We start from the raw sequence: 24,179 nt of genomic DNA on the forward strand, positions 1-24,179 counted from the left end.
TTGACTTGATTCAGTCTAGTCCAGCAATTTTACAATGGGAAACTGAGGACTAAAGGGATGAAGGGTCTTGCCCAGTGAAGGCAGTATGGGGTAGGAGTTATAAGAGATTTTAGGGGCAAACCCCCAAAACTTGGCTCTTCCATTTATTAGCGGAGACATTTTGGTTGAGAGACTTATCCTCGCTGAGTCTCAGTTTCCTGAGCTGTAAAATGAAGCTAATGGTGAGTATCCTTACACTTAGAATGAAGTAAGATAATATAAGAAGGCACTGAGCTAAGCGCCTGGTATCTGATAAGTGCTGGATAAATGGTTGCTATTACTGCTATTATTAGAACTCAGGTCTTCTGACACACCTCCCAAGGCCCCCTCCCCATCTTCATTACATCATCCTGCTTCCTCAGGGGACTTTTACTGAGATGAAATCAACAACTATGAACAACTGGTATATGCAAAGCATACTGGATGCTTGATGTGTTTTTTTTTTTTCCTCTTGGGGAATCACGAGTATCTACATATATATAAGGCATCTAGTCTTTCAGTGCAAAGGCAGTAAGAATCCCTGAGCCACTACCCAAATCTTACAAAGGACCCTCGGGGCATGTCCTCCTTTCGCTGTCAGATGACCATGCAGATGGTTGAGAATTAAAGTAATGCTGTCCCAGGTTGACACCGCAGAGGGGTGGGAGAATGACTCCAGTGGCACCTTGTCCCATCCTTTCTATTATGATGACCCAGATCAAGCACTTCAAAGGTTCTCCTAACTGCAAGTGGAGAACCAGTCCCACTGCTGTAGGAAAATGTTTCATACCACACACACAAGTCAAAGCTGTTGGAAAGGAGACTTTTATTTTCTTCTTCCCATGCTGTGGAAGGACAGCATGTTCCCCAGCTTTATTTCCTCCCTCAAGGAGAAAAAGGACAGTAGTTTTCTGGCTCTCAGGGCTAAGCTGCTTCTATATGGACCTAGCCAAGACAGGACAGAAAGACTGGTGACTAATTCCAAATCTATCAGCTAAACACATCAACTGCTTATTGAAGGGCAAGCAAGTGACTGGAAGGCAGGTTGTGGACTTGGCCTCAGGGGCCAAGCATAGAGAGCATACCGTGATCAGAAATGGAAAGGTAAACACCACGCTATATGCGGTTAACCCCAGAACTCACATCTCTGGTGTTTTGGCCGCTTCGAATCAGCCAAGTGTATCTACAAGGGCTACAGCCTCACAGCTCTAGTCCTAAGTCCTCTTACCATTCTCTTAGGCCTTGAGCTTCAGCACGAAGAGCAGGGTTCTCACAAATCCTGTGAGAGCAGAAGTTCTCAGCCAGGGTCATAGTGTCAAAGATGTGCCACAGCAGAGCCTCTGGACACATGCAGGGATCCCAGCGCGCCCCCCCCCCCCCACTGGCACCTCTCCAGGACCTTTTGATCCTGAAGCTGATTCCTTGTCAAAACCATCTGAGCTCTCAACTTGAGTGGAGTAGAAGGGAGCAAAATCAGCTAATCCGGAGTGTGAAGAGGACCACCAAGGGCTGAGCCCAGCAGGAAAGACTGTAGGCCTCACAACAGTTTTTCCAAACATGAGCTTCAATTATTTTTTTATTTGAAAAAAAAGAGTCACAACCAAGCGTATAAAGAAAAATACTGTTGTCCTGAACTCATGTTTTAGGAAGGGGCAACAGGGAAAAGCAAAATACACTTTGAAACTGATTGGGTTTTCAAGATGATGAGTCTTTTTTCAAGCATTAGGCTAACTATGTGCTTTGCTAACCTAGATGGTGCCAAAAACTTCCAGCTGGAGAAGGAGCAGCAGATGCTGTTGCTTCAGGCACAGGTGGGGGTTACTGAGCAGAAGGGCAGAGAAGCAGGAAGAGGCCCTACATCTTTCCCCAGAGATTAAAAACAAAAAATGTGTGTGTGTTGGGGGGGTCTTCCCCTCCTCCAACCGAGAATCTCAAAGCACTTGACTGTCGTCCAGGTATTATGATGAGACTTGCCCCATCTCAGTCAGCAAACCCACCAGGACCTGAGCCAAGGATTCCCACCGCTTCTAGTTCTGAGGACTTCTAAGAGGTTCTTGCTTGTGAAGTGGCAAAGTTCTGGTTTTTGGTTTTGTGAAACATAGGTAAGAGACAGAGCTGCCCTGAGAAAGATGCTCTTTAAGAGGAGATACACTCAAATCACCATTACACTTGGCTTTGATAATTCGGGACTTGATCTTTAAAATCTTTTCTTTTTTGAGCTCTCCTTCCAATGTTTTATATGGAATTTGGTCAGACTCCAGCTTGGGAAAATTATAGGTTTTATAATATTCACATTGGGAAAACCAAATCCTTTATGTGAATGAAGACAAACCCATGCTTTTCCAACACATTCAGCACTCCCCTCTCCCCTCCTTCCAGTGACACCAGATGGCGCACTGGAAACGTCCGTGCCAGGCTCCACCCCACATCCTCTACACCCTCTGTACGTCCTCTACGCCAACCCCCCAGGGTAGCACTCAGGCATATGGAGTGTTTTATAAACTCCAAGTTGATTCTGATGAACAGCCAGGATGGAGGATCTCTCTCAGGGTTCTGGGTTTTCTATTTTTCATGCTCGCTCAATGTGTTCATACAAATGAAACAACTGAACCATTTTAGGGAAGCTTTGCATGTATATGAGAGAAGAGGCAGGAAGAGTCTCCAAATATAGCCAAGGTTAACCCTAGTTCTCAACCTCCTAATCCAGGACAAAAAAGGGGACAGGAAGCTCTACCTCAAATTCAAAGAGAAGCTAAGGTTTCAATGCTATTTAAAGAGTCATTTCATGTCGCGGTCATTGGGAAGGAATGAGACAGCTGCAGAGAGCTTCACCAGAATCTCACTGATGGAGAGGTAGTAAGAATAAAAATAATAATAGGATTTGACGGGAGGAGAACAAAATACTGGATGGGCAGATCAGAAACAGAATTATCATCAGCCTCTTGGCACAAACAGGAAAAAATAAACACAGAACAAGAAGATGCACTGACATTGTATATTAAACATTCCTCCCCACTCTCAGGATACTTTTTACATTGCAATAAATAGTGCAATTCTAGCAGCGGGAAACAAGAAGGAACGTGGCAAGTACCCACCTCCCTCTCATATGTGTTTTAGCCATATGCTCTCTTCCTAGGTAGCACCGATTTCCCCAGGTGCTGGGTGAGAGACAGGACAGGGGGAAGAGGTCTGTGCATATGTGCCTGCCCTTTGGCCTCTGGAGGTGCCTGGAGAGTTCAGCAAACACCTCCATCACGTTCCTGTGACAGACACTGGGGAGCGGAGGCCTGGCTGTTGGGCCCGTTCTTGCTCTAAGGCAACATCCTAGAAAGGCAGGGCCTGACGTGGGAGAAACATGGTCACTGACGTTCAGCCGCCTGTATAGCTGAACCTCTAGCACTAAGACTGTGTCCTTGAAGGCCCTGTCCTAATTGGCAAGAAGGTGAGGAAGGGGGCAAACAACAGCCCCTTCCCTCCCGGTCTTTGTCTGACTCCTGCACGCGGTGGTGCTGGGCTGGACCAGCCACAGATGAGGCACAGACATCAAGCACGCAGACCCTCTCCACCATCTCCAGGTTCCCCCACTCTACACTCTCACTGATGGCCACTAAGAAACACAGTCTCCGAATAACTCTGCATCCAGTTTATCTTGAGCCCTCACTCCCGTGTGCGGCATCAACAGTGCTCCCATGAGAGACCTTCTTAGCACTTACGGATATGAGTTGGTCAAGAGTTGGCGGGGGGGGTGGGGGGATGGGCTTCTTTTCCAGGAACCTGGGTCAAAGGCCAGCTTTTCCACCAGCTTTACCCCTAGAAACCCTAAATACTGTCTGGGCGCTCTCTGCAGAGTTCAGTTTGAAACATGCAATCATAACTTCAGTGACAGTCAACTACAAGACAGCATCTTGATTAGGCAGATGTGCTCCAGAAAAAAAAGCAAAACAGGTGTGAACAGGTGGAAAAAGAGAAGACACTGAAAAGGGGCAGGTGGCAGGGCAGACACAGCAGAGCCGTGCCAAAATGCAAAACACCAAGTGGTCTCCACAGCTCGGGCCAGTGCTCCACCTTCTCAATTCATTCAAAGAAAAACCAGCCTGGAGCAAGGGGGAGGGGAAGAGTAGGGAGCACAGTGCTTGGTAACGAAAATAGAAACGGTTGGTGAGAAAAGAGGAGAGAGAGATGCCTTTCTAATCAGCGTGAAGTGCCCAGGCCAATGACCAGCAAAGATGGGAGGCACCTAGGGACCCTGTGAGGCACCAACTATGGAACCAAGTGTTTCTAACAGAGAATCCAGGGCCTGACCGCCCGACACCTGCCTTCACCTGCCCTATGTCTGCAGCAGCACCTCTGGCTCAGACAGTGAGCAATAGAGAGTGTATCCCAATTCGTCTATTTCCTCAGGGGTGAGCTCTGCAAATAAGTTCACCTTGGGGTTTAGGGCACTGGGCAGAACTCCGGCCTCTAAGTAGCTGATGAGTCCCCTCAAGGCCTGCAGGAATCGGTCAGCCAGCACATCTGGAGACCAGTCAGCCTCCTCCTGGGCCAAGTGGAGGATGGCGTTGGTGAGCTGGCTGGCGGTGAGGTGGCCCAGGGCCGGAGTGGACTTGCACACGGCCTTGAGGATCTTGAGGCACAGAGAGCGGCAGCCCGAGTCGGCCTGGTCCAGAGCCCGCAAGCGCGCCGTCTCGGCGGGACGCAGGCTCAGCCGCCACAGGTTGTCATACTGGGCTAGCCGGTGTGGTTTGGCCACCAAGACAGTGTCACCAAGGGTCACTGATGGCAGGAAGTCAATGACGAGATGCCTGTCGCGCTCATACTGCACTTCCAGAGTCAGAGCCTCTGGGGGTGGGGCCGGTCGAATCACATAGTCCAAGAGGGACCCGATGGCCGGCCAGTTGATGGAGCCAGCCACTACCTTTTCGAACGTGTCTGCCACTGTCTTTGGAGAGAGGTAGCCCCCTACTACACAGCGGTCCCAGTAACTGCTACCACGAGGAAAGTACTCTGGGTTCTCCCGGCGAACCAGGAAGAAGCCGGGGACGTTCATGATGGTTTCCTCTCCGGGGATACACGACCACAGGTTCTGCTCCAGCACGAGGGGCACGATGAGTTGGATGTGGTCGGCTGTCACCACCTGGTGGAGAAGAATTAAAAAGGTTTTGAGGGATTTAATCTGCTCAAGAGCCAAGTTTCCCCAAACACAGGTCCCACCATCTTATATCCCCCCCAACAAAAAGGGAAACTAGGGCTTCCGTGGTGGCGCAGTGGTTGAGAATCTGCCTGCCAATGCAGGGGACACGGGTTCGAGCCCTGGTCTGGGAAGATCCCACATGCCACGGAGCAACTGGGCCCGTGAGCCACAATTACTGAGCCTGCGCGTCTGGAGCCTGTGCTCCGCAACAAGAGAGGCCGCGATAGTGAGAGGGCCGCGCACCTCGATGAAGAGCGGCCCCCGCTTCCCGCAACTGGAGAAAGCCCTCGCACAGAAACGAAGACCCAACACAGCCATAAATAAATAAATAAATAAATTTTTTTAAAAAAAGGGGAAACTAAGAATTCTTCCACGTGACCATATCAATTCAGAGTGTGGATTTCAACCCAGGTCTGTCGGACACTGGCGCCCGTGCTCATTCCACACACCACGTTGCCTCTGGACACAGAAGTACACACGACATCCCCCAGGCCTTGACGACCCGAAGGAAAGCCAGAAAGGAAAGATAGGGACAAGAATATAGGAAGGAGGAGGCCTCTGACAGCTTCCTAGAAGTTGTGAGTATGACTAAAAAACAAAAAACGTTAAAGGCAGGGATCTCCAAATGCTACCGCAGTATGTGGAATTCAGACGCAGTAGGACTAATCTTTCTGGCAAGCCTGGGAGACTGATCTCCTGTACCAACACACCTACTGAGAAGCATCCTGGTCAGTACAACCCTGCCCTTCGTAAGAACCCCCTGCTTACCTGCAGGTCATCATAGAGGCTGCCACTCAGGTACATGTCCCGAAGTGGCATGTCAGGCAACTTGGCCCGCAGGAAGCTCCGGAGCTCGGCACATATGTCCACGGCAGCTTGCTTGGCCCGAGCCTGCTCGCCAGCAGGGATGGCCGCCCGGTTCCGGTAGTAAGTAAGAAGTTTCTCCTGCAGGGACATGCGGAGTCGTGACTTCTTCAAGTCTACCTGGCCCTTCCTGGCCAATGGCTTGGGCCGGGGCAGGCAGAATGTATCTGCCAAGGCAAGAGAGAGAGGCACGTGAGCTCTTCCCGTGCTTGCTCATCCATGGCTGCCTCAGCCCCAAAGGAGACGGGCTTGGCACAAAAGGCTAGCATGGTGCCTGGCACCTATGTCCTTAAGAAATGTGTTGAATGCATGAGTAGCCCTGAGAGCCCCGAGGTCAGTCCCAGAAGGGGTACCAGCCTTCCTCACCTGTGTCAAAGGCCAAGGAGCCTGTGGGAAGGGCCTGTAGGGACCTACTCAGGCCTGTCTTCATGTCCTTGTTGAGCAATCGGGGGGAGCCCATCCAGTTTGGTTCTTCCCAGCTCCTTTTCCCTGAATGGCTCAGGCGGGTGGGGCTGGTAGGGGCACTGATTGCCCTATCGTACATCTGAAACAGCAGAGAGGACCCAGCACATGACCTTCTTTCCTGTTTCCCTCCTTCCCAGCAGCTTTGCCTTAATGAGTTCAGCTACTATTTTTCAATAACTTTGTTTTATTCTAGATTATGGAATACTTTGCTCCGCACAGAAGATCTCAGGAAATACTAAATGATATAAATAAGAAACAGATTTATCCATAATGTCATAACCCAGAGATAATGGTTAATATTTTGGTATATTTCTTTCTGAAAATATATATTTGTGTAATTAGGATCCTCCTCTATATATACTTTTGAAAAATGATTTTTTTTACGTATCATTTTTATCACTCCCCCATATCACTAAAAATGAATCAGTGTTGAACATTATGGTACAATTTCACTGAATGGCTACTCTGTGCCAGGAGTTGTTCTAGGTGCACAGAATAAAGCAGTAATCCAAAGAGACCCAATCCCTGCCCTCATGGAGTTTGCAATTTAGCAGAGGGATACAGGCAATACATAATGAACAAGCTAAACCATGCAGATATAGGTGTTAAGAAAAGTAAAGTAGGAAGGAGAAATAGGAAAAATGTGTGGTGGGAGTCCTGCTATTTTAAATAAGGTAGTCAAGGAAGGATATTTTGATTATTTGCAATTTTTCACTCGCTGGGATAAACTTTTTATTTGTATCTCCAACAGTTTCTTTAGGGCGGAGTCCTAGAAGTAGATTTACTGAATCCTCTTAAGGTCTAATAATGCCAAATTACCAAGTTACATTTCCATTAGCGGTATCGAAGTCTTATTCTAAGTCAGCTCCACTCGGCAGCCTCACCACCTCTCCAACCCCTGGCTGAGTGTACTTACCCGCTTAACCGCCAGTGTAGCAATGCCCAGCATGGCTGCTCCGCCCACCCCCAGCACCAGCCGGGCATTGGAGAGCACAAAATCAATGGCCGTCCCGATGCCATTATCATCCTTCTTGCTTTTGCGCTCACCAGCGCCTGCCATTGCTCACCTGAGGATGAAGGCAGAACACAGCCATCACCACCTCGGACCCTGAGAACCAGCCCTCCTCCTCCCTCCCCCGTCAGGCCGGTCCCCAACAATTTCAGGGTACTCTGTGAGTTCCAGGAACCCAAATCCTCCTGCCTCTAGCGCTCCATGTTCTAGGGTCAGGAGGCAGGTGTCGTGTCCCTTATGTATCTGGATGCAAGGCGGAGGAAATGATCATGCTAGTCACGGGAAAACCTCCCCGCCAGTCTATTGAGATTACAGAGAGCGATCATAAGCTCACTGTCAACCCCTTCTCGTGTGAGTGAAGTACCCCGCCCCCACGCAATACAACCCTCCGGACCCCTTCCCAACATTACAATGCAGATCGTATTTTGATCCTCTGACCACTGCTTATGGAAGGTTAGATCTGAGAAGGTGTAAATTAATTAGAGACCCATCTAATCTCATCACATCACTTCACACATAGGGAGGTGACTTGCCAGAGGTCCCAGAGAAAAGGAATGACAAAGCCATATGCAAAACTCAGGCCGCCTCTCAACTCCTAGCATGATGGTTTTTCTACTGTATCATGTTTCCCCTTACCCAAGTCAAACTGTTCCTATTCTACGTATTTTCTGCGAAAAATAATAACCACAACAACAACACGGACTAAATACCCTGGCACACGGAGACGTAACTACAAGTCCACATGTGAGAAAGAGCCAAAGAAGAAAAGAACTCTCTGTGAACAGTCCCACTTGACAAACGCTTTGTTTCTTGGGGAAAGTGTGCAGGGGCACCACAAGCTCAGGTGAGCCTGGCACTGTGACAGAGACTGAGAATAAACAAAACGGTCACTGCAGACTCAGCTGTTAACTGGAAAACCAAATACCCACCTGCTCAAGTGTGCTTGGAAAATGAACTAAAAATGTGGTCGCCTACGCGGAGCTCATGGGCACAAGGCAGAAGAGGCTGGCCTCCGCACAGCGCTGGAGCGAGGCGAGCACGCCTTTGCTCCCCGGCAACAACGGGGTCATCCTGACTGAAGCTACCCTAGTCTCCCAGTAAGCCCATTTCCCGTGGAGTTAGAACCCTGGGCCTGACCCAGATAAAGGACGGCAAAGTGGCTCAAATCTGAACACTGCTACTCCTCCTGCCTCCCGTGTCCTGTACGCCAGGAACTATGTAGGGAAAAACAGTTGTTTGCCATTCACCAATATACCTAGAACGGGAGGACAGAGCGAGACGAGATCACTGGTGCATCTCCCAGTGAGAAGTAACATCCTCTCTATACCCTTACAACTGGGTATTGCTAGCGTTGCACGTCACGCCCCCGCCTCCCCTGTCAACAAGACAGAAATATGTCTGCCTCTACTTATTCCAGCAATTGAGTTAACTAAGAGTCGCTGTCAATCCCAAAATTATTTTTTTCCCTAACTAGAGTTCACAGCCACGGCACTTTTCTTTTCTCCACGTTTTACCGTCGATAGGAGCTTCAGGTTTAGGGACCTAATGAGAGACTGCTTGGCCAAATGAAATATACTCCCACTTCAAATGCACAGAGCAAACAAGGCTGAGGAGCCGAGTTAAACTCTGTATTTACAGGTGGGGTCAGGCAAGAGCTCTAGTCATCCTCCCTCCAGTGGCCACTGAGACAGAGATGGGACAGAAACTCATCTGGGGCAGAGTCATCCAATCAGGACAAAGCTGATCATTACACAGTTCCCGATACAAAACCATGACCACTGTTTTATTGCTTTTAAAACAAAAGAACCTTTAGGGATGTATTTACAATAGGGAGGACCACCCTCTGAGTCAGGGGTCCCCAACCCCCGGGCCGGTAGTGGTCCACAGCCTGTGAGGAACCAGGCCGCACAGCAGGAGGCGGGTGGTGGGCGAACAAGGAAAGCTTCACCTGCCGCTCCCCGTCGCTCCCCGTCGCTCCCATCACCGCCTGAGCCATCATCCCCCCCGCCCGGGCCCGGGGAAAAAATTTTCTTCCACGAAACCGATCCCTGGTGCCAAAAAGGTTGGGGACCGCTGCTCTAAATGATCCTTGCATGTGATGCAGCAGAGCAAGAAGGGCACATTCTCACTCCGCGCAGAAGCCGGAAGGAGCCTCTCTGGCTCCTCGGCCCCTCGGCCCCTCTGATGACTGGTGAGAACAAGGCACTGAGGTGGCGTAACAGAAGAGCCTGGGTTTTAGTCGGCAATCTTTTGAGATTGAGTACTTGCCTTTGAGCCCTAATTAGCTGGGTGACCTCAAATGAGTTACTTAACCCCTCAGCTATGTAATGGGGATAATGATGCCTGCATGGCCTAAATCATAGGGTTGTAGTGAGGAAAACATATCTACTAAAATACCGTATGTGAACACTTTATACACCGTAAAAGGACTCTACAAATGTGGGCCATCATTAAGTCTTTTAAGATCTCCATCCACAGGACAAAAGGTCAACTTCCAGAAGGCAGTCAGCAATCCAGCCTGTCCTGTGAGTTACACTTTACCTTCTGAGATGGAGCCAGGAATGGCCTATGAAACCCAAGGTGATGCTATCCTGGGCTTGAGACCAAAACTATGAAGTTGAGCAGGCTTGGGAAAAGGCTTTTCTACGCTAGTGCGATATACTCCCCGCCCCGTCCAAGGACCAGGTGATGTCAAAGACCTGGTGACCGGGAAGAGGAAAGAACAGCCACAGCTCCCACAGGGAGATCAAAGTTTCTATTCTAACACTGAACTCAATCTGTTCCAGTTGAAACTACTTAACCACAGTCTACCCTCCACTCAGGCTCTGCCGCACTAGCTGGGAGCCTGCGAGAGGCGGGAGCTCTGCCTGGCAAGGAGAGGGGCCTGGAGGAGCCCTGTTGTTTAATGGGTTTAGTTCCAGTTTTACAAGATGAAAAAGTTCTGGAGATCTCTTGCGCAACAATATGAATATTCTTTTTTTTTTTTTTAATTTGTTTATTTATTTTTGGCTGCATTGGGTCTTCGTTGCTGCGCACGAGCTTTCTCTAGTTGTGGCGAGCGGGGGCTACTCTTCATTGCGGTGCGCGGGCTTCTCATTGCGGTGGCTTCTCTTGTTGCGGAGCACGGGCTCTAGGCACGCGGGCTTCAGTAGTTGTGGCACGTGGTCTCAATAGTTGCGGCTCGCGGGCTCTAGAGCGCAGGCTCAGTAGTTGTGGCGCACGGGCTTAGTTGCTCCGCGGCATGTGGGATCTTCCCGGACTAGGGCTCGAACCCGTGTTCCCTGCATTGGCAGGCGGATTCTTAACCACTGTGCCACCAGGGAAGTCCCTATAATATGAATATTCTTAACACCACTGAACTGCACACTTACAAACAGTTAAAATATTGAAAAAAAAAAAAATAGGAGGCGGAACACTGACCTGGTGGGCAGGGCTGAGGATGGGGAATGTGAACTCTAGGCACATTTCAGACAAGTTGTTTAACCTGTCTCCTTAGATACAAAAATGGGAATAGAAATACTCATCACTCCATTACAGTGGGAATGATGAGTAATGGAGGCCCTGTATCTTCCTAGGATGACAGCACAGAACTGTGAAAATTCCAACTTATTCTCCTTGAAAAGGCCATATGACTTAAACATCTGGCTTGAGTAAACTTGAGAAGAGCTAACATATACTAAGCGTGTACCACGTGCTGGGCATTTTACACCTATTAGTTCCCTTGATCCTCACAACAATCCCACGAGATCAGTCACATTGTTATCTCCAACTTACAGATGAAGAAACTGAGGCAGAGGTTAAGTAATGGCCCAAGGTCACCATGTCAGAAAGTTGTGCAGCCAAGAGTTGAACCTAGAGCTCACGGGGCTGGGGAGTAGTTTACAGGGGTCCAAGTAGCCTGCAGCCCCTCCTCGTACACGTCTCCTCTCCACTAACCACTCGGACTCGGCCATACGCTTCCCGGGGGCATTTTGGCTCATTCCCTGCTGTGTCCTCAGGGCCAGCAGTATTTGACACGTAGCAAATATCTGTTGCATGAATGAGCTACTGATTCTATGGCTTTTTTTTTTCTGGGTCGGGGGGGTGTGTGTGGCGGTGAGGAGGTGGTAGCAGCACCTGTAACCCAACTCAGTCAAGAGACTAGGAACACAAAGCCTTCGGTGTTCACTTCCTCTCTCCCTGGGCAGGCAGGCCCTTGTGGGCATCATCTCTCACCTGGCCCTTTACTCCCCAAAGCCAGTCTGCCCATCAACCTGTGTGGCCGAGGAGGACCCAAAGCCATTACGTCAGGCTCCTCCTCCTGCTTTCCCTCCGTTAAAAACAGCGCCGTCCACCCAGCTGGCACGCCTCACACCTCACGGTCATCGCTCGCTCCTCTCTCCTCCTGCTGCGCCAGCTTCCGCCTGGTGAAGTCCACTGCCGCACACGGTGTGCTCACGAGCCACCCCACCGCCACAGTCCCTCCAGCTCACCTGGTCAGAGCTGCGGCCTCTGGTATCCCCTACCAATGTATTCTCCATGCTGCCACAGCCACGATCCCTCACCCACGCCATTCCCCTGCTGACAAAGCTGTGATGGTCCCCCTCTGTCAGATATCACGACCTCCTCAACAGGGGATTCGATGTCCTTCCAGACCTGGTCCAGCCTCAACTCTGGTCACCTGCCTTACAGGTGCACCATTCGAGCCACTCTGGTCTCAGGTTTCCAGACTATAAAATGTGGCAGTCTGTGTTTTCACCTCCACACTTGCTTATTGCCCGTCTGCCCAGCAAGCTTCTATTTCTCACCTGAGGCAGACCTCAAATGTCCTCTGTTCTGTAGCCACCTGTGATTCCTCCACCGCCACCCCGCCGCCAAGGCACGGTTTTGGCATCATCCCTGTCTCCAAGCTCTTTACCCGACCTCTAGTACAGAGCTGTTCACCCTGGAATTACCTCCCGTCGATCTCCACATGAGACCCGTCCCTTGATGGGCCACATCGTTCATCTCCACCTCAGAGCCTACCAGAATGCCAGGGCCAGAGAAGGCCCTCTGGGAAGTTGCTGAATTAAATACAATCATTTGGTTACAGTGGGACTATCACACTGGCATGGGAAGTAAATAGAACTAACATACCACTGGCCAAGAACCATTCCAAGTACTTTGTGTGCATTATCTCTTTTTTTTTTTTTGGCCGCCCCGTGCGGCCCTCAGGATCTTAGTACCCGGACCAGGGATTGAACCTGGGCCCTCAGCAGTGAAAGCGCAGAGTCCTAACCACTGGACCACCTGGGAATTCCCGAGTTGTCTCATTTAATTCTTGCAATAAGCTGAAGAGGTAGGTACTGTTACTTTACAAATGAGGGAATGGAGGCCTAGGCAGATTTAGTGATTTACCCTAAATCCCACAGTTGTTAGTAGCAGTGCCAGGAAGGCACCGTCCTCCGAGGTCTGTACACTATGCTTGCTTTAGAGACTGTTGCAACAGAGTCTAGTTATGTTTGGGGAAACATGATCTTGCCCTCAATAGAAGTGAATCTACCAAAGAATGAGGCAGCCAGGAACTGAGCTCTAATAGTTTTAACCAATGTCTTTTCTAGCATTTTCATATGTAAAATGTTTTATGAAACAAAATGGTCTCCCGGTGGGGCCTGAAACTCAGGGCCTTTTTTTCCTTAACAAGGAAACATACTTCTGTTAATATGTTTGTATTTCCTCCATTGATTTATGACTAAAGGACTCTGGTCACTAAAAGGAAAGGTTCTCCCTCTCCTGGTCCCCTGCAACAGAAAAAATGAAACCTATAGGAACAAGGGCCTACCTACCTGAGGCTTCTTACCGCATCTGTGAGGTGGAGGTGGGAGAGAGGCAGGCGTGTCTATGGAAGGCACTTTTGTCCTCTTTCCCTTGGAATTAGGATGGGAGGGGAAAGGAGAGGATCCTAAATAATCCCTCCCAGTTTGCTGTGGAGGAATGCCAGGCCCTTTTCCAGCTGCCTCTCCCGGGCCGCAGGATCCTCTAGCTTCTGATTTTTCCGGAACTCACGGCGGATGGAGGCAAGATAGAAGTCTCGATCAGTGTAGCGAAGCTCTCGGCCTTGGCGCAGCAGAGCCCGGTAGAGACTCAGCACCGCCTCTCGGCTCCATGGGGCCATGGGGGACTGACAGGGGCTGGGCGTCAAGCTATACGCAGAAGGGAAGAAAGAGAAGCCTAGAATCAGAATTAATGCTAGAAGGGCCTGTGGAGACTATCTAATTCAGTAGTTCTTAATCTAGGTCTCAGAGACCCCCCAAGGTCACAATATGACTTAGTGGCGGGGCTGGGACTATATCCCAGCCTACCGACTCCTGCTCCTGGGATACTGCCGGTTACGCTGAAAGGCCAGGGCTTGGAAGCTGGGCTGTGTGTGCTTGAATCTTGGCTCTGCCACTTATTTGCCATATAGCTTTGGGCAAAGTACATAACCTCTCTGAGCATCAGCTTCCTCACTTTTAAAATACAGATAATGCAATCTACATTTACATATTGCTATGTATCAATACTATATACACTAACAGTACTTACCACATAGGGTTATTTTGAGAATTGCCTGAGATACCACTTGTAAAGCACCTGTAACAGAAGTTCACCACAAGGGGTGGTCTAGAGTCGTTGGAGACGAGGGGTCTCAGTCATACTTGAATCCTGGCACCACCGCTTATGAGCTCATTACCTTGGGCAAGTTTCTTAACCTCTCTGGGCTTACCTTAGTTCCTCATCTGTAAAATGAGGATTAAAATTGTATTTACCATATGGTTTGTATGAGGATTAAATGAGTTAACGTATGTAAACGTGGTTAGAATAGCACTCGGCATATACTAAGCAGTCTATCAGGGACAGGTATCAATATTATTAACGCTACCTACCCTCGTTTGTAAGTGCTTGATAAGTATTAGAATTAGATACACATAAACTGTCACCAGCTTCCTCCCGTAACAATAAAGTCTTACACAATCACAGAGGGTTACCATCTGTAAAGTGCTTTGTCATCCATTATCACATTTAAACTGAGGAATTTATGAAGTAGTCAAGGTTCATAACAAGAAGCCGTTAACGCTTATGGAGTGTTTACTACGTAGCACGCATGGGCTAAGCAGATCCCACGTGACAACTCTTCTCATTCCATCAACAATCCCAGTGTCGTCAGTATCCCCATTTTAAGTGGAGGAAACGGACGCTCCCAGAGGGAAGTAACTTGCCCACAGGCACCCAGCTATAAAGGGGGTGGGGGGCACTCCTGACCCCAACTCTGACTGCCTGTGTAATGATAACTACTATTTGCTGGGATCTTACCATGTGTACAGCACTTCCAGGTGCTTTACAAACTTCCCCAGCACAGCGCCTGGCACATACCAAGGGCTCAAAAAAGAAACTGAACGAAAGAGGGAACCCTCACAACGTCCCTGTGTGGAAAACAGCATCATCCCTCTTTATGAAATAAAGAACTGAGACTGAGTGGAAGAGGTATTTGACTGGTAAAAAGGTCTGGACTTTGGGCCCAAAGTCGGCTAGCCATCAGCCTCCGGCCTTCATAACTTGCTGCGCGAGCTTGAGGAAGCCACTGTCCGCGTCCCTTTTTCCTCAGCTGTAGAAGAGCGCCCCTCGGCCCCAAGGGCCTCCCGGAGTGGGAGAGATGAATCCAGAAATCAACAGGAAAAGTGCTTTATGAAGTAGGAGGCGATTGTCACGTGAGGGCTGTTACTACAAGGTCGATCGGCGAGTGGACCGCTGGGCTCCGGCAGGTCCCCAGGTCCTCCCCCGACCCTGCGGGGCGTCGCACCGAGCCGGGGTGGAGAGACCCCGAGGCTGGGGCAGGCCGGCTCAGGGGCCCCGGGAGGGCTCCAGAGGCTGAGGCGGGGCCCCGGAGCGGCCTCCAGGGGAAAGCCCAGGGCGGGCTGGGGCGAGACCCCCGACGACCAGGCCGGTAGCCCGGGCCCGGGCCGGATGGGGGGGCCCAGACAGTGGCCCTGAGAGAAGGCGTGGCGAGCCCCCGACCCCGGCCCTCACTCCAGCCCTCACTCACCTGCGGACCGCGCGTGCTTCCACTCCTCGGGATTCGCCTCTCGCCCGGTATCTCTCCTGGGGTCACCCACCAACATGGCCCCTTCACTTCCGGGACACGACCTTGCGCACGGAGCTGAGGAGTGGGACCGAAGGGAGCCTGGAGGCAGGCGGGGACTGGAGGACTTCCGGTCTTCCGGTCTTCCGGGCCTACGCCTCTCTAGGGGTGGGGCCAGGAGCCGCGTCAGGCTACGCCCCTTGCGCGGCTCCGCCCCACAGGTCGGAGTCCCGCCTCCGTACGTGACGTCACCTAAGGACGGGCCGGCCGAGGCCATTCGGGCCCCGCCCACCCATTCGGGCCCCGCTCAGTCGGAGGGCCGAGGAGCGGTGGTCCGGGTTGGGCAGAGCGGGGGAAGGTAGGGAGCAGCCGTTGTGCGGCGTAGTCCCCCAAACTGCTGCCAGCTCTGTAGCCTCTCAGACCCCAGCACTGTCTGCTGGTCTCGGGCTGGAGCCATGGGGGTGCCTGGGGGAGGTTTAACACTAAGGGTATTCCCTATCATGGCTTTTAAAGGTCTTCCGTTTTCTCAAACGGCTTTCTTTTCATCCCTCCGTGCTGTTCCCGCACCCCTGGCAAGGACCTACCTTTCAAGGTCCCCCTCAAATGTCCCCCTCTAGAAGTCTTTTACAGCCCCTTCCTCGCCCCTCATCCAACACACTTAGGTGTCTCCTTTGGGCCCCACAGAAATGTCTGCACACCACCGTTAGGGCTTCGCTCCTTCAACAACGAGACGTGTTTATTGGCGCCTGTTATTTGCCAGGCACTGTTTTTTAATTTCTGCATTAGTTTCTGTCTCTCATCAGATTTGAGGGCAGGAACCATGTCATTATGGAATCCGTAGAGGGAGAGGGGAAGAGGCAGGCTTTGGAATCAGGCCCAGGCGGCTCCAGATGCAGCTCCACCACTTAAGGACAGCTGCCTGCCCTCTGACAACTTTCCTAACTCCCTCAGCCCCTCTCCGCTTTTGTGAGGATTTAAAAGGCATCTATCAGGAAGGGGTGGGCACTTACACAGAGCAGTTGCCCACCCATCCATTTATTCTTGCACAAATCCTTGTTTGGGGTGTCTAGTGTGCAAAGCACTGCCACAGGCATTGCAGGGAACAGAGAAATCAAGTCCTCATCTTCTAGTGGGGGCTGATGTGAGAGGAGGTGATAAGGGCTGGGAGGAGAAGTACTGGGTGAGAGGATGGAGAGAAAGGAGTTGCTTTTTTTCTTGGAGTGTTGCTGGAAGGCCTGTCTGATAAGGGGACCTGAGTAGGACCTTCAGGAAGGGCATTCAAGGTGTTGGCCCTCAGGTGGGCCCTCAGGCTGTCCTAGGAGCAACATGGAGGAGGCCAGTGCATGGGGAATAGCATGAGAGCAAGGGCTGGGGGTGGTGGTGGGAAGAGGCAGGACAGGGGGTCCTTATCAGGGGCAGGGGAGGGGAAATCTTGCTGGGACAGGAGCCACCAGAGAGTCTGGAGCAAAGGAGTGATGGGACCTGACTTCCATTTGTTTGTTTGTTTATGGTGAAAAAATTTATATTTAGAATTAGCCAGCTGGATGCAGTTTAGATGATCCCAATTTTGTTGGCACCACCCAAAGCATCATAGTCAGGGCCAGTTGAACATATGCCTTCTTCTTTCCATCAGACCCCATCAGGGTGTTGGCCTTGGCTGTGTGATGTCATAAAAGTGTCTTCCCAGCCTGTTTGATACGTGTTGATGGCCTTGACCTCCACAGTGAACACAAGTGCGTTGCTCTCTTCTTCATGGCAGACTCAGTGGTCTGGGAGTGTGGTGTTGGTGTAGTGGTCAAGCTTGTTTCTCCTGGGGGCGCACGTCCGAGGATATTTAGGCTGCAGTTGGAGCCGCTGTGTCTTTTCTGTGTGTGTGTCTGTGGATTCATTTCAGCACTGCCTTCTTGGCCTTCAAAGTCTTTGCTTTGGCTTCAGCTTTGGGAGGGCAGGGGCTTCCTTCTTCACTTTCGGCACCATCTTTGTGAAAAGGGTCCCTGACTTCCATTTTTCACAGGATCAGTCTGGCTTTGAGACTAACGGGAGGATGCAAGGGCTAAAGCAGGGAGACTGGTCAAGAGGCTGCTGCAAAGCCCCAGGGGAGAGAGGACAGGGGTTCAGACCAGGGGGTGGCAGTGTGGAGGGGAGTGGTCAGACCCAGGAGGTATTTGGAGGTAGAGCCACAGAAGTTGCTGATGTGGGGGTGAGATAGAAGGGTCAACCGTGGCTTCGGGGTCCTGCCTGAGCAATTGCCCTGCTGCCCCTCTGCTCCAGCCTATTCAGGAACATCTTCCAGGCCTTCCAAATTGCTAAAAGAAGGCAGTTTTCCAGGGCCCTAGGGTCCCCACTCAGGTAAAGGAAGACTTTCCATGGCATAGGGAGCTCCATCAATACTGGGGAGACTGTGAACCCCTGGAACCTCTAGGAAAGGGAGGGGCCCAGATGGGGGCCTTGAGGAGGCTTAAGATTTAAGAGCAATAATGCGTGTGGCATCTGGGATCTTAGGCATCATTCCCCCAGGGCTGGCTTGGTGTGGGAAAAACACTCACACGGAGAGGGCACCAGCCTCTACATCTGCCTTTATTAAGCATCTCTTGTGTGTCAGACACTGGATTGAGTAGTTTACAAATGTTGTATTATGTCTAATCCCAACAACCCTGTTTGGTCAGCATGATTATCCTGATGATGAAAACCAAAGCAGAGAAAGGTTCAGGCATTTCTCTAAGACACTGAGCCAGGCAGCCAAAAAGCTCGCTGTGGAGCCCACGTCTGTCTTACTCCAAAATGTGTGTTCTTTCCGCTCTTCGAGGCTGCCCTACTTTGCTCTTTAAAGAAATAATTTTGTGACACAAATAAATCTAATTGGTGACATTCCCAGCTGGAAGACCAGGGGACCTTTTATGTCTCTCCTAATCCTCCTGTTCTACAGAACATTATTTTTAGGAGGGAATGAGGGAGGTCCCTTGGCGGGGAGGAGTCTGCCCTTCAGATCAGCTCCCCCGGACTCTTCTTACTCTTCAGGGTCTTCTCTTTATTTCCAGACTCACAAGGCTCTTCCCAGCCCACCCCATCCCATGCTCCCATGGCAACGGAGGTGGGGCAGTGGGGCAGGCATCTGGCAACCACATGCATCCATGGTGCCGAAATCTCAGGGCTCTTCCTGGTTCGACAGGACGGGCAGGCTGAGACCTGCAGGAGATCAGTCCCCAGGCCACTGTGGTGTCCCTCGAGGGGGTCATCAGTGGACAGTAAGAGTGAACAGTTCCTGAGCTCTCCGCCTGTACCAAGACACACGTGCCAACCCCCACCTGCCATCAGAGTCCTGTGAGGATAAGACTGTCATTGTCCCATTTGCATCCAAGGAGATGGGATCTTGAAGAGCTGTAAGCGGTGGGACTAGGGTCTGAGCTCCAAACCATCCAAGGGCTAGATGAAGTCACTCAGGACAACGGTGGAGGGAGGGCACAAGGGGGAGCAGCCCTGGGGACACGGATCGGAAGCAAAGGATGCTGGAGAGGACCAGTCAGGAGACAGGAGTGTCCTGCAGGCTTGTGGGGGGGAGGGTGTGGTCACAGAGGCCGGCGCCGCAGCAAGTCCCATATCATCCTTCCCCTGTTAGGAGCTGGTCTCTGACTGACTGGCTCAGCAAGAGGTGGGGGCAGAGGCCCAGGGGCTGAAGAGTAAATGGAAAGTAGAGAGAGACACAGTGATTTTGCTGAGAAGGGAAAGAGCAAGATGAGAGGACGGTTAGAGGGGAAGAAAAGCAGGTTGGGTTGAGTGGGCTTGGGCTTGGGCTTGGCTGGTGCTCGTTCTAGCCGCAAGCAGGGGAGGGAAGGAACCAGTAGAGGGAGAGAAGCTGAAAATGCCAGCGTAAGTAAGCCCTCCCTGGAGTGATGTCACAGAGGAGCAGGAGGGGAGAGTGAGAGCGGGCCAGGTACCCCTTTACCTGCAGGAGGAGTGGCTCAGGGCAGCCCCAGGCTTCCCTAAGAAGGCAGAGAGAGTGAGAACCCTGAGGCCTGGGTCTTTCCGGTCTCATTCCCTTTACTTTGCCAGGGAGGATGCCTTATAAAATTGAGACGCTCTGTAAATGCTTGGTGCTCTGAAGTGGAGGGAAATTGCTATTGGATGACAAGACAGAAGGCTCAATCCAGCCCACCAACCCTCCACAGCCCTCCCAAGGGAGCCCAGGGTGGAGTGAAGGTGTAGATGCTCTTATTACCCAGGATGACGGAGATGTTGGCTGTAACCAGATCCGTGAGGCTCTGGAGTGTGAGCAGCCAGGGACCTGGAAATCATTCTCAGAGAGCCAACCCCCTCCTAACGGGGTTTGCTGTCTTCAGATGTCACTGATCCTGTGTTCACCAAACTAAAACCTGATATCCCTGGACAGGAGTGAGGTTCCCCCGTTGTCCTGTGAAATCTTTGCTGCCCACGTTGTGCCAGGTGCTGTTGCAATGGGCAAAGGGAACGTAGGCTTGTTCACGGAACACCTCCCTTTGGCAGGCAGCAGGAGTGGGTGGCCAGGGCGGCAGTTGTGTGGTCTCGGAGCCCAGATCCCATCTCCCCAATTCCCACCTGTGCATCTCTGGAAATTTCAGGGCTTGGGAGAAGGACAGGAAGACTGAGTACCGTGCCCAGCCCAGAGCAATCGCTCAATGAATGTTAGCTGGTTTCCCTTGACATCCTTCATCCCCATGGATCACTGCTACAGCCTGCAAGGGCTGTGTATTGATGTACCCATCTTACAGATGAGGCAGCACCACTCAGGCTGACTCTAGCTTCCACCTCCTCAAGAGGCAAACTGGAGGTCCACATGCTGGACTGGACCGAGAAGTGTTCTCCTTGCTCCACAAAGAGCTTTGTAAGATGCAGACAATTATAAAAGACAGCTTTCCAGGTTTGCTTAAATGTTTAGAAGATCTGGAAGCACTGGGCTCCCCACCTATGCTGAGGAGCAGCCACCACCTTTGGACAGAGTATGAGCTCCCCAGCTCACCCCAATCCCCACCGTTCCCTCTCGTCTCCTCCATGGGTGTTCGCTCGTTTGCATGACCCATTGGGCTCCTCTAGTCTGCTGAGTCTGCCAAGGCCTCATGAGCATTTTTCATATGATATGGGAAGGAAAGGGATTCGGAGAGAAAGCCTGACTGCCCACCAGAGTCAGGATGAATACCCTCTCTGACATATCTTCCCAGCTCCAATCACAAAGCACCAAGCCTTAAAATACAGCACAAGGAAACCAAAAGAACACAGCTGTGCTCAAGTCCAAGGTAAGTACTTCCACAGCCCGGAAAGGAACTGAAGCAGAAGGCCTGGGTGCAGCCTGGGAGGTGGGCTCCTGAGGGATGCTGAGACCTGCAGGGCTCCCACACCCAGGGGCTAGGAGTGCCAGAGAGCTGAGAATATTCCAGTCAAGGAGAAAGTGTTACAGGGGGCAGATGGGTGTGGTGGGCTGAGGTCTCTGGGCTTAGAGTCGGGGTGAAATGAATGAATGGCAGCTGTCACCGCTGTTAGACCTGGGAGTTTATCCAGCTCAACCCTCCCTACTGACCCCCCCCACACACACACACTCAACTGTACAGCCACCCAGAGACAGAAAATACTGGCCAAATTGTACTTTTTAAAGTTTTTATATCTGCGGTGTATTCATCTGGAATTCACTTTGGTGTAAGGAGTGACGGAGGGATTGTAATTAGCCTTTTTTCTAAATGGCTGTCAGATATTTATGAAATAATCCTTCTTTCCCCCAATGCCACCTTTATCATATATTAAATTCTTGTGTGTATGTAAGCACCCCATCTCCAGTTCTTCAGAATATTGTGACAAGTTTACATTTTCCGACTTCCGGGGGAGTGTGCCCTCCGCAAGGCTCCCTGGAGCTGCATCAGGAACTTTGACTTGGCACTGTAGGTGATGAGGAGCTATAGACTATATTTAAGTTGGGAAGGGGTGGTAATAGAATCAGATCTAGAATGCAGAGGCAGGGGTGCTGGGTGTGGTTGTTCAGGTTACGTACTGCACAAGGACACCACATCCAAGGAGCACCTGTCACATCTTAGACCCTGTAGAGTTGTATGTTTCTTATGACATTTCTTTAGCAGAAGGCAGTGATTTGTCTCATTCTAATGAAATCAGTACATTATGGCAATTTTCCAATAGATGGAAGTAAAATGTCTTGAGGAAGAGATGCCCTACCCAATTTTGCACGAAAGCCTGTATGGGCTGGCAGCAGCCCTGCATGGAGAATGGATTAGTAGGGGGAAACTGGAAGAGGGAAAAGGAAGAACAATGGATGATTTCTGCATTTCCAGGTCAAGGTCTGGGGTGTATGGCAAGGCCAGTAATTGAGTCCTTGGGGCCCGACTGGGGACACGCCGGTGGAGCAGATAGCAACATCTACTACTACTAATTCTAACGCCAGTTAGAGACCTGGGAGACCGGTCACCCAAGGAAGGGTGAGTTACTACGTGCATCTCAGGTCAGTAGAATTCAGCAAGGATTTAGTGAGTGTGGCCAGGCCCTGGGCAGAGTGCTGGGGACCCAGGGGTGAGGCCCAGCCCTGCTGGGTAGACAAGACAAATGCTCCAGAGGTGTGTCCTCCACCAGTGTTCTTCCTCAGAGCTCTGACACCTCCCATGCAAGTTCTGGAAACTTCATTTCCTCTGTAAAAGGGAGAAAAGGATCCCTTTCCTCTGTCTGCCTTTAGCACTTTGACATTCCCCCAGCACTGCCTTCAGCGTTTTGAGTAACTTCCTAGGTTTGGTTTTCTTTTATCGTTATCATTTTCCACGGTTCTGATTTTTATACATTTGCTTTTCCATTCTGTGGCCTGTATTTGTATAATCTACCTCATATCCTGGGTGGTGTCCAGTGAGAAGGAAGAAAGAGGAAGGAAAGGAGAGAAGGGAAGCCAGCGCCGCGGGTCACGGACATGCCCGGCTCTCCCACCAGGCGGCAGTGCTGCACCACGAGAAGGCTGGTGGAACCCTGGTCCTAAATCCCAGCTGGGAAGCTGTGTGCCATTGAGCAAATTCTACCCTTAATGTCCCTAAATCCTAGGCTCCCCACCTCCAATCTCGCAGGCTGGAAAGTGGGAGGAAACCCCCCCAAATACTATTCAGATTACAGGAGGTCGCGTATGCAAAGGGCCTGGCGTGGACACGGCAGGTGTTCAGTGGTCGGGTTCTCCTCTAACAATGTCTGGAGACATGTTTGGTTGTCACACTTGGGGGAGTGGATTCTACTGGCGTCTAGCGGGTAGAGCTCAGGGATGCTGCTAAACCCTCTGCAGTGCACAGGACAGCGCCCCCAGCAAAGAACGATCTGGCCCACCATGTTGGTAGCGGTGAGGTCGGGGAAACCCCGGTCTACTCCCAATCGATTTTGAGCTCCTGGAAGGCAGAAAATGTGTCTTGTCCATTTCTGTATCTTCCTCAGGGCCTGTCACACAGCAGTCCGTCACTGAGTGGAGGGTCAAGTTGAAAGGCAAGTAGTGGCCCGGATATGGTGGTAAGACCAGCGGGCGTCAGACCAGAGGACTGATGGTCATGGAGCAGGGCCACGTGCCTGACTGCATTAGCAGTGGGGCTTCCTGAGGGCTGAACGGGATTTGCAAAAAACGTAACTGCCTCCTAAGCACGTTAGTCAGATTGCTTCAAATGCTAACGATCAAGGGGCCTCTTTGAAAGTTTTATTGACTTGAGCACCCCCAGCAGAGCCTTCTGTCCCAAGAAGTGGTCTCATTAACTGGAACGGGTGAATCAGGAAACTCTCTGCCTCGTACAAATCTCAAGAATGTCGTGTCTTGTTCCTCCCACCCCTCAACCTATGCCCCAGGCCTTGACCAATGTTTGTGGAACCAAATGGGAGAAAGTCTCGAAGTCCCATTCCTGGAAGGGCAAGGGAGTGGCGGGCAGAGCAGATCAAGGAAGGGAGAGGATTGTTATTTTTGCCTCCCTGATGGACTGTCACATGGATGACGGCCTGGCTTTGTCCTGTGTGACCCTCTAGAAGCCCCTAAAGGGGGGCTTGTGTGAGGCAGGCTGGGTCTTCAGAGAGGCAGCCTGGCAGGACAGGCCAGAGGTTCTAATTACGCCACAGAGGCTGATCCAGTGTGATATTCAATAGAAGTGGCAAGTCTGGGCCAGGCTGGGTGGATAACTGCGGGGCAGCCGATCCTGTGGGCAAGCCCTGCAGAGGAGGAAGTTTGGGCCGTAGAATACCTACTGCCCTCGGGTGGGCAGGGAGGGTGTCCGTGACAGAACATCAGCCCTCGGGCTGGCAGAGTGGGGTGACCAAGGAGCAGGGGGTCAGGGAAGTGGGGGTATCAGAGAGCACTGGAGACAGTCCCGGGTTCAAATCCTGGCGCCTCCACTGTTTAGTGGCGTGAGTTGTTTAGTCATTCATTCCTCTGATAGCCATTGAGTTGTGCCAGAACTGTTTCTGGGAGACAAACCCAAAAGCAGGCAATTCTAAGTCCGTGTGGAAAGGGCATCATTGGAGACATTCAGGCAGAGCGGGAGCCCAGAAGGTCAGCACCTAACCTGGGTGTGGAG

General features: G+C 51.2%; 2 protein-coding genes across 3 annotated transcripts; both read right to left on the reverse strand.

Annotated features, from left to right (window-relative positions):
- Positions 1-1,476: 1,476 nt before the first annotated feature.
- On the reverse strand, positions 1,477-13,448 carry MIEF1 (mitochondrial elongation factor 1). Of its 2 annotated transcripts, none has more exons than XM_061205565.1 (5): positions 13,369-13,448; positions 7,455-7,605; positions 6,440-6,617; positions 5,978-6,240; positions 1,477-5,152 (listed from the first exon to the last, which is right to left on the reverse strand). In XM_061205565.1, exons 2-5 carry the CDS (start codon positions 7,596-7,598, stop codon positions 4,346-4,348), a joined length of 1,392 nt encoding a protein of 463 aa, XP_061061548.1. In that variant the 5' UTR covers positions 7,599-7,605; positions 13,369-13,448; the 3' UTR covers positions 1,477-4,345. The 2 variants fall into 2 exon arrangements, with proteins under 2 accessions (XP_061061548.1, XP_061061547.1); XM_061205564.1 differs by having other exon boundaries at positions 13,355-13,443.
- Positions 13,449-13,470: 22 nt separating this feature from the next.
- Positions 13,471-15,734, reverse strand: LOC133101016 (mitochondrial ribosome and complex I assembly factor AltMIEF1). The gene is made up of 2 exons (XM_061205568.1): positions 15,592-15,734; positions 13,471-13,711 (listed from the first exon to the last, which is right to left on the reverse strand). The coding sequence occupies exon 2, from the start codon at positions 13,681-13,683 to the stop codon at positions 13,471-13,473; it is 213 nt and encodes a 70-aa protein (XP_061061551.1). The 5' UTR covers positions 13,684-13,711; positions 15,592-15,734.
- Between the last annotated feature and the right edge of the window lie 8,445 nt (positions 15,735-24,179).

This window comes from Eubalaena glacialis, chromosome 11 (genome assembly GCF_028564815.1).
Source record: "Eubalaena glacialis isolate mEubGla1 chromosome 11, mEubGla1.1.hap2.+ XY, whole genome shotgun sequence".
Lineage (NCBI taxonomy): Eukaryota > Metazoa > Chordata > Mammalia > Artiodactyla > Balaenidae > Eubalaena > Eubalaena glacialis.